Source organism: Saprolegnia parasitica (assembly GCF_000151545.1).
Source record: "Saprolegnia parasitica CBS 223.65 unplaced genomic scaffold supercont2.1, whole genome shotgun sequence".
NCBI classification, from domain to species: domain Eukaryota; phylum Oomycota; class Saprolegniomycetes; order Saprolegniales; family Saprolegniaceae; genus Saprolegnia; species Saprolegnia parasitica.
This window is the reverse complement of record NW_012156395.1, coordinates 1,586,719-1,595,559: the sequence shown is the minus strand read 5'-3', so window position 1 is coordinate 1,595,559 and position 8,841 is coordinate 1,586,719. Positions and strand designations below refer to the sequence as shown.

Below are 8,841 nucleotides of genomic sequence, written 5' to 3'. Positions count from 1 at the left end.
TCGTCTACCAAGTGATGCTCCGCGCGGTCAAGTTCCGCGCACATTTGCACTGGCTCGACAGGGCCGACCAAGCGTGCCTCTTCTGCCCCGCGCACGAGACGTACCGCCACTTCCTCGTAGACTGTGACTTCATCAAGGACGTGTGGAGCACGCTTCACGCCGTCACGGTCCCCTTGGGCGTGACCTTGCCGGCCACGCTCCCCGGCTACCTCTACTCGACGCCTACGACGGCGTCCAACATGCACCGAGCCGCGTTCCGCTACCTCTGGCCCGTGCTCCGCGCCTGCGTCTGGTTCAACGTCTGGCGAGTACGGAACGATCGCGTCTTTCGCGCCGACCTACCGCTGCCAAGTCCATGGACGATTGCCGTCAAGGCAGCACGCGTCGCTCAACTGCACTTGCACCACAGCCTCGTACAAGAGCCCGAGCAGCCTGCTCTTCGTCGGCTTCTCCGGCTCCTCGCCCAACACGAGTGGCCGCGACGTCACCTAGTCCCGCGGATTGCGCTCCTGCCTCCGCCTGCCTAAATCAAGTCCCTCAACCGAGTATTTAGCATAGTTTTATCTATTGTAATAGAGGACCCAATTCAACAACAACCGCACAGCCACCCACGCGCTTGTCATCTCTCTTGTCGCGTGTCGATGCCTTCTTTTGCATGTGCCCAGCTGAGGAGTGCGCCTATAATAGTGTTTTCATATAATGTCCTTTTTTCGATCCTTCGTCTCAAGTTGCCTTGTGCCACCTTGTGCTTGACAGATCCCGCTTCCTAACGTAGTATTATACATGTTGGTTGAGCTCAGCGATGCTCCCGGGTCGGCGGATGATGGGGTCGGTGGCTGATCGTCCGAGGAACATTCCTTGCGAACATTCCATGGGTGCGCATCGTCCGGGAATCTGCCTCCGGAAAGGCGACAGAAACACAAAGCATGGCTGTCACGCTGGAGCTGGCGACGGCGGCCGACGCCGAGGCCCTCGCCGCCGTCCACGCGGCCGCCTTTGCGCACGAGCCCGTGACGCAGCTTAAGTCGCTCAGCCCTGCGTACAACCACTACGACCAGATGCTACCGGCGATTGAGTACTGGCTGCGCACGCCTGACGCAACCCCGATTGTCAAGGCCGTCGATGCCAAGACCAAGGCGCTGCTGGGTTGGGTGTGCTGGCGCCTCTCGGCCACTGCATCAATCGCTGGCGCCATTGCCGAGCCGACGTCGCACGAATATCCGCAGACGCCAGACGGTCTCGGGCAATTTACGAGCGCGCACATGAGCTACTGGCAGCGGTCGCTCGTGCCGACGCTGCTGCCAATGCCGCACCGGATCCTCGTTTCGATCACGATTGCGCCGGCGTATCAACGTGCAGGCGTTGGCAGCGCACTTCTCGCGTGGGGTCTCGACGACAAGCGCCCAATTTGGGTCCACGCCAGCGAAGTGGGCTACCGGTTCTTTGCCAAATACGGCTTTGCCGAGCGGGCGCGCGTCACGTTGCATCTCGACGACTGGGCGCAAGGGGCCTCGCCGCCCATCCAACTCCGTACGTGGGGCACCACCACGTTTCGGTACATGGTCTACGAGCCGTCGTCGTCCACCGAGTAGATGTGAATGGAATTGTACAGCATTTTGTCGTCAAGCGTGCTTGAGCGTATCGATTGCAAGGAGGTCAGAGGTACTAACTAGTACGTTATGCACAATATCGTCGTCTTCGTTTCGCAGATAAACGATCGGGTAGCGATGGTGACGGACCTGGGCGAGGCGGATTCATGACCGACGATGGGATGACCCGAGGTGCGCCTGTCGCGGCAGCTCGACTGCCATGAGCAATGGACGTTATTGTTGCCGCCTGTCTACTGCATCGGCAGTGTTCCGTGTGGAACACGCGTGAACAGGCCTGGTCTGCACGGATCGCGTTGGAATTGGAGTGTGCGAATGCAATGCAGCGCTCGTGGTGGGCCAGGCCCAGCGACAGGTAAATGTATCAACGTCGCAAGAGCGGCGTACAAAATGTACTACACAGGATCCCAGAAGAGTCTTGCTGGCAAGGTGCCGAGGCTGCGTCATCGGTCGCCAGAGCGGAGTGCTCGTCAAAGAGCAGACGGCAGGACCACCATTTAGGTGCTGATTGTCATCAAGATGTCTGCAGCAACGGCGCACATCGCTTTGCTGGAGAGACCGCTGCCCTCCCGAGAACACGCCTTCCGTCCAGCGATACACAATCAGGAGGCATGCACTGGCCCACGCATTGCCGCTGTGTGTAGCCGCGTCGCAGGACTAGCCTCGCTACTACAATAGAACGTTGATAACGTTAACCAGTCGAGTCGAGTCGTCGATCGTACTATTATAATTTAGTCGATAGCCCTACCTCCTAGTACCGGTACTATTAGACCAAGGGTCGACAGCTGGCGGGCCGGCCCTTCGAAACTGGTTGCGTTCGTAATCCCAAAGATTTCAAATGGTTCGACCAATCACCGCGCGACGTCACATTATCCGGCGTCCGGATACAGAACCCAGTGCAACGTCGACGCCATTTTTGCAACCTCGCCGACGGCTACGAGCAGCAGGAGCAGCAGCAGCATGGCCCTCAAGCCCTTTGGTAGACGCATGCGATGACGTCGCGCTCATGGCATGGGCGTAGGCAAGATGGAAGAGTACACGGGCAGCGTCCCGTGGGCCATCTTTCCGCGCAAGCGCCTCGACATTACGTACGCGGACATTGTCTCGGGCATCTCAAGCTGCTTCTACCTCCGCGACAGCCAGCGCGAGTCGCTCACGAACGACGTCGAGAAGCTCTGGGATCCGTCGGGCCATGGGCTCGTCTGCCTCTCCGTGCGGTGCGCCGCCGCCCTCGCGTGGCATGCGGCTTAGTCTGTGGTCCTCTTGTAGCACCGGCTTTGACCTGTTCCTGCAGACGATGAACTACCCAAAGGGCAGCGAGATCATTTGCTCGTCGATAACGATCCCCGACATGATCAAGGTCCTCCACCACCACGGCCTCGTCGCCGTCCCCATCGACTTGGACGACACGACGCTTGCGATGCAGACCGAGACGCTGGCCGCCGCCGTCACCGACGTACGGCGACGTCCATAGATAGACGCTTCGTATTGCTCGACTCATCATCTCGTAGAAAACCAAAGCCATCTTGGTCGCGCACATCTTTGGCACACTCACGAACCTCGACCCGGTCGTCGAGGTTGCGAACGCCCATAAGCTCCTCGTGATCGAGGTATCTCCGCACAAACGATCTTGTTCAACGCATCTTTTTTTGCTGGAATAGGACTGCGCGCAAGCCTACTGCGGCCCGTCGTACAAGGGTCACCCCAAGGTCGACGTGTCCATGTTCAGCTTTGGCACGATCAAGACGTCGACGGCGTTTGGTGGCGCCATGTTCCGCGTCCTCGACAACGACATCCTTGATGGCATGAAGCGTCGCAACAACCGCTACGAGCCGCGCTCGCGCACATTCTTCCTCCAGCGCCTCGTCAAGTACAGTGCGCTCCATGGCATGACGTCGCCACCGCTCTTTGGTCTCTTCCTCAAGGCCTGCCGCCAGCTCGGCTGTACGCTTGCTCTTCTTTCATTGATGTTTCGGCGTTGTTGAGGATTCTGATTTGGGTGCATGTAGACAACCACGACGAAGTGATTACGTCGCAGATCCGCGGCTTTAGCGGCGGCGACCTCATCACGCTGCTCCGCCAGCGCCCGTCGATGCCGCTTCTCGGACTGCTTCACCGCAAGCTCTCGACGTACGACCACGCCTACGTCCTCCAGCGCAAGTACGTTCTCCGTTAAAAAACAGAAAGGTGTACGATTGCATGCAGGACCAAGAGCGAGCTCCTCGAGCGCCTCATCAAGAACGTCCCGCAAGCGTCGGTGCGTACTCGAGCATCTCGTCTCCTCGCTATCCATGAACCGATGAACCATGATCGTAGGTCCCCGGCAACCTCGCTCGCAACCACTACTACTGGCTCTTTCCTGTTGTGTGCCCCGAGCCCAAGCGCGTCGCTGCCCTCATGATCCAAGACGTACGTCAATGTTGCGTGTATCGAGTCGCTCATGGAGGCGGGGTAGGGGTTTGATGTGACGTCGGGCGCGACGCAGCTCGCCTTTGTACCGCAGTACGATTACGTGTCGTGAGGTGTCGCCGCGTCTAACGGGTTGTGTGCGATTAGCCCCACGAATGCGGCGTTCGACCCGGTCAACTCCAAGGCCATCATGCAAAAGTAGCTCTTTCTCAAATCGCAGGCAAGAGCTAACGACGTGTGGTCTAGCCTCGTGTACTTGCCCGTGACGGCCGAGATGCCAAACTGGGCCGTCGAGAAGATGGCCAAGTCCTTTGCGAAGGCTGTCGGTACGGTCTCGCGCGCCAAGCTCTAGATGCACCACGGTCTATCGCTTAAGATTCTTCGACTGGACTGTCGTAACACGATGTATATGCCTGCACTATGATCACGCTCTAGTCCCTTGATTATGATGGACCAACATTGTCCATGATCCGACGCCGTTGTCGTGAACAGCATGGTTACGCCTCGCGCAGCGCCGTGTACCAAACAATATCCTTCTGGAAGGCAGACAGACTATTCCGTTGCGCTACGCAATCTGGATCACGAGTGCGTGCATTCTCAGATCTGGTTGTTGAAGTGGGTCGTCTATTACTATAGATAAAACTATGCTAAATAAAATGGTCGGACTTTCTTCATTGTGTGTACTGGGTTGAGGGACTTGGTTTAGGCAGGCGGAGGCAGGAGCGCGATCCGCGGGACGAGGTGACGTCGCGGCCACTCGTGTTGGGCGAGGAGCTGGAGAAGCCGACGAAGAGCAGGCTGCTCGGGCTCTTGTACGAGGCTGTGGTGCAAGTGCAGTTGAGCGACGCGTGCCGCCTTGACGGCAATCGTCCATGGACTTGGCAGCGGTAGGGATCTGGTTTGTTGTCGCTCACGGCAGGACGTAAATATCATTGTTGGCCTCTCGACGTCACACAACGCTCCGAGTTGGTCGATCCGGCGCTCCACTTTCTATCTATCTAGCTATCCATCCATCCATATATCCGCCTCTGTATCCATCTGCAAGTGTATCATGCTTGTTGGGGCTTTGTCGTGCAACTCATGTTTCTTTTATTTTCGTTGGAGGGATTATTAGTAGTCTAACTACAGCAGGCCCAACTCGCGGGCCCTGGCCATCAAACCGCGCAGCAAAGACTCTTCAAACTCGAGCGACACGTCCCGTTGCCCTGAAGGAACTGGTGGGAGGACCAAGTACGGCTCGTGAACCATTGGCTGTCCCATCTCGATCGCCGAGATGGCGCGGACCAGCGTATCGATGGCTACAACACGCTCGTCTGGTGTCCAGAACAATGGCTGCAAGTTGCTTGTCTCAAGAACGCGGCGCAGACTCGGTGCTTGTTGAAGGATGGCTTCCTGCACGATCAACTTGCTTTCGGCGCTCTGCGCGTTGGCGTCACCTTGGATGGCGGCTGAATCAGCCACAGGCGTTGGCACCGATGCGATCGTGGTACTTGGAACGTCGTCCGTCGCGTTCTCTGTGGTCGTTGGGGTCTCGGGTTGAGCGGCTTGCAGTCGTGCAATGGTTGCGTTCTGCTCGTCAATGGTCTGGCGCGCCGCCGCGAGCTCCGTCGTGAGCTCCTGGATGCGGGCCTGCGCGATCTCGAGTGGTGTTGCAGCCTCCGGGGCTGGCGTCGCTGGGCGCACGGGTGCTGGTTTTGTCGTTGCAGCTGCGGCTGCCTTCTTGCGGCAATCAACCACCGGCTTGGTCGTCTTGGCCACCGGCTTGGTTGTCGGGGTCGTGGGGCGGGCCACGGGTGTCTTCTTAGGCTGCGGCTTAGGGCTTGGCACAGGCTTGGCCGCCACGCGCGCTTCCTTGGCCTTGCGGCGCTGCTCGGTGGCGTAGAGAGCAGTTATGTCTCGCGGAAGAGCTGTTCCTCGCGCGCGCGGCGCTTGGCCTCCTTGTCTTGGGTGTACTGGCTGTTGAAGAGCATGGTGTTTTCGGTAATGATGCGATGCAGAATGTCATTTCGCTCGTGTAAAAACGATGTTGCAGGTTTTTCCCATGCAAAGCGACAGGGGACGCTCGCTTTTCCCTTGCAGCCTTTCCAGTCCATGCTTTTTGCTTCTTGCGAGATCAAAGCTCGGGCGCATGAAGACGTGATGCTGCCGCACCCTCCTCCAACGACAATCGTGTAAAATGTTGACCAAACTAGAGCATTTGGAGCAGCGCACAAGCTCGTGGACCGTGGCCACTGCAAGATGCGCTGTAACGAGAGGCTGCCACGTCATGAAACCGGCTGGTCGTAAATGGATTCCGGCAACCTGCATCGCCACAACTGTCGCAAACGCTATGCACGCGTGCTTCAACACAAGGTCTTCTTGCACACAACATTATCCCCCGAGTCTGTACTATCGAGCTCCTTGAATGCATCGATCGTCCCTGGCACATACGTTTGGTGTGGCAACCGCGTGTTTACATAGCGCAAATGTCATGTATTGTACGAGAACGAAACTTGAGGTTACGACGCTGGCGCGGGGGCTGCGACCGTGTCCTTGACGACGAGGAGCTCGCCCGTCTTGACGCTGCGCAAGCCGATGCTGACCGTGTTGAGATCAATCTGGCGCGCGTCGGCCCACTCCTCCAGATTCCGGGGCGCGTACATCATGGCCTTGTCCTGGTAGCGCTCAAAGACGCTCGCATCGATCGTCTCGTTGAGCGAGTGGGCGCTGCCGAGCTTCCGCACGTGCTTTTGGCCCATTTGCACGAGCATGAACGGCCAGCTCATCGAGTCAAAGATCTGCTCCGAGTGACGGTGGTGCTCTTCGCCGTCGAGAACCACATGCGACTCGTGCCGAAACGCGAGGCCGGCCTCCTCGGCGCAGTCGCGGATCCACTTGAGCGGTAGCCGGTGGAGCTCGTCGAAAGGAATGCTGCCGCCCACGTTGCAGTGGGACCCGACGAACCAGCGCTGCTCGGTCCACTCGTACCCCATGAGCGACGCGTCGCGCGACTCGTTGTTGATGTCGTCCGGGTCGACCTCGCAGTGCTCGACCTGGAACGACGTGCGGAACTCGTCGAGCGCCATCGCATGGCAGACGCGGCGCACGAGCTTGCCGTTCGCGCCGTCCTTGTGCAGAAACTCGTGGCGCTCGGCCGAGACAACGTCAAAGAGTCCAACGAACGAGATGTTGACCTCCTTGCAGTGCTTGAGCACCCATGCGCCTTCGGCGTCGACGGCGGCGCCGGTCGCGAGCTGGTGCAAGCTCGCGGCGGCCCGCGGGTGGCCCTCGAGCAGACTGCAGCGCTCAAAACGGTCCCAGAGCTGCGTCACATGCAGTGGGCTGTTCGGTAGCATCAACCCCACCGACCCGAGCATGCCGAGGAGTGCGCGCACTTCCCATGCGCCGCGCGAGAAGCCGAAGAGGAAGATTTCGTCGCCGTCGTTGTAGTGTTCGACGAGCCAGAGGTACGCGTTGCGGATGATGTCGGTCATTCCGTATGTAAAGAGACCGCCAATGATACGCTCGCCGGCGCCCGTGCCAAGACCCACAAAGTACTTGCGGATCTGGTGCACGTGGCCAAAGCTCGCGTCGGCCATTTGCATGTAGAGGTTCCAGACGTTGGTCTGCGACGTCTTTTCATTCCACGTGCCGTCGAGGAAGAGCCCGATCTTCTTGGGAACGTGCTGGACTTGCGGGCGGCGCGGCGACTGCATCGGTGCGACAATGGAAATTGGTGACTGAGCGAGACGAGAGCAACGGGCGAGGAATGTGAAATCCATCCCATCTCTGCATGCGATGGCGCGAGTATGCCGTTGGTTCTCTTGCTGATTGATTACAAGACGCGGCTGGCGTGAAATTCTCTGACGGCCAAGGTACCGTAGGCGTGTAGTAGCTCCTGCCGATTGTACGGTGCACCAGCGACCAAGAGCGTGGGCGATGCAGCGTAGACCGGTCATGTGACGGCCAGTGGTACGGAACTGGAATCGCTGAGTTCTCTTGGTCATTGGCGACACTTGAACTGCGTGCGTCGCGTCTTGTGACAGCGCCGTGATCATCGCAACACACACGAGCACGCGATTAGAAGCACTCTATCTGCTTCTCCATTCTCCGTCAGTCGATCGATTTTAGCAGAGATGTGCAGTGGAGCAGTTACGGAGCCGCGTATTACAGCGTGTCAGCGCGGCCACGCCCTTCTTCGTTGTCATATCTTGGACGACGAAGATGACATGGCGAGATGGTACACAGTACGAAAATGGCTGGCTGGCGAAAATGGATGGCTGGCGACCGCGCTGATAGGTCTGTAAAAAAACGGCTGGAACGTTTCGATATCATACGGAAGGAGAACGGACGGTCGGGAGACGCGCAGGCAAGCTCTATCGCGCGCCTTGTGGAGGTTGTAGTATGGCTGCCTTACCTTTGCATGGACAGTCTATAGTACTATAAAAGTATATATTCACTGAGCCATGTTGTCGCCGACGCTGTATCGCAGGCCGACAAAGCTGTGTCCTAGCGAGTTTAAATATTCTCTTTGCATGGTCGCCTCCGTCCCCGCCGCAGCCCATCCTCATCCTCAAGCATCCACTTCCTCCATCCTCGCTATCTCTACTACACGGTACACGAATGAATTTGGTTCTAAATTTCTGGCCTGCATCTGCCTCCGACGCATGGCGACAGCGGCGGAGAAGCATCCATCCCCTCTGGCCTTTGAATCATCGGATCATTGTCCCTTTTGCCTCGAGCGACGCACGTGCTTTTCGAATGTCAACGAGTCGCATTACCACGTCGCCGCGCAAGGCGGCGGTCCAGCCGATCAAGAAGCGCATTGGCATCTTCCTCGACGGCA

The 8,841-nt window shown here is 58.3% G+C and overlaps 2 protein-coding genes across 2 annotated transcripts; both read left to right on the top strand.

Moving 5' to 3' along the window:
• Positions 1-14: 14 nt before the first annotated feature.
• SPRG_18917 (hypothetical protein) lies at positions 15-527 on the top strand (the record flags this gene model as incomplete). The annotated part of the gene is made up of 1 exon (XM_012338736.1): positions 15-527. The coding sequence occupies one exon, from the start codon at positions 15-17 to the stop codon at positions 525-527; it is 513 nt and encodes a 170-aa protein (XP_012194126.1).
• A 2,040-nt stretch (positions 528-2,567) lies between these two features.
• On the top strand, positions 2,568-4,368 carry SPRG_18916 (hypothetical protein; the record flags this gene model as incomplete). The annotated part of the gene is made up of 11 exons (XM_012338735.1): positions 2,568-2,586; positions 2,629-2,824; positions 2,877-3,063; positions 3,119-3,217; positions 3,269-3,551; positions 3,617-3,767; positions 3,813-3,864; positions 3,924-4,016; positions 4,063-4,109; positions 4,164-4,214; positions 4,263-4,368. The coding sequence occupies 11 exons, from the start codon at positions 2,568-2,570 to the stop codon at positions 4,366-4,368; spliced, it is 1,284 nt and encodes a 427-aa protein (XP_012194125.1).
• Between the last annotated feature and the right edge of the window lie 4,473 nt (positions 4,369-8,841).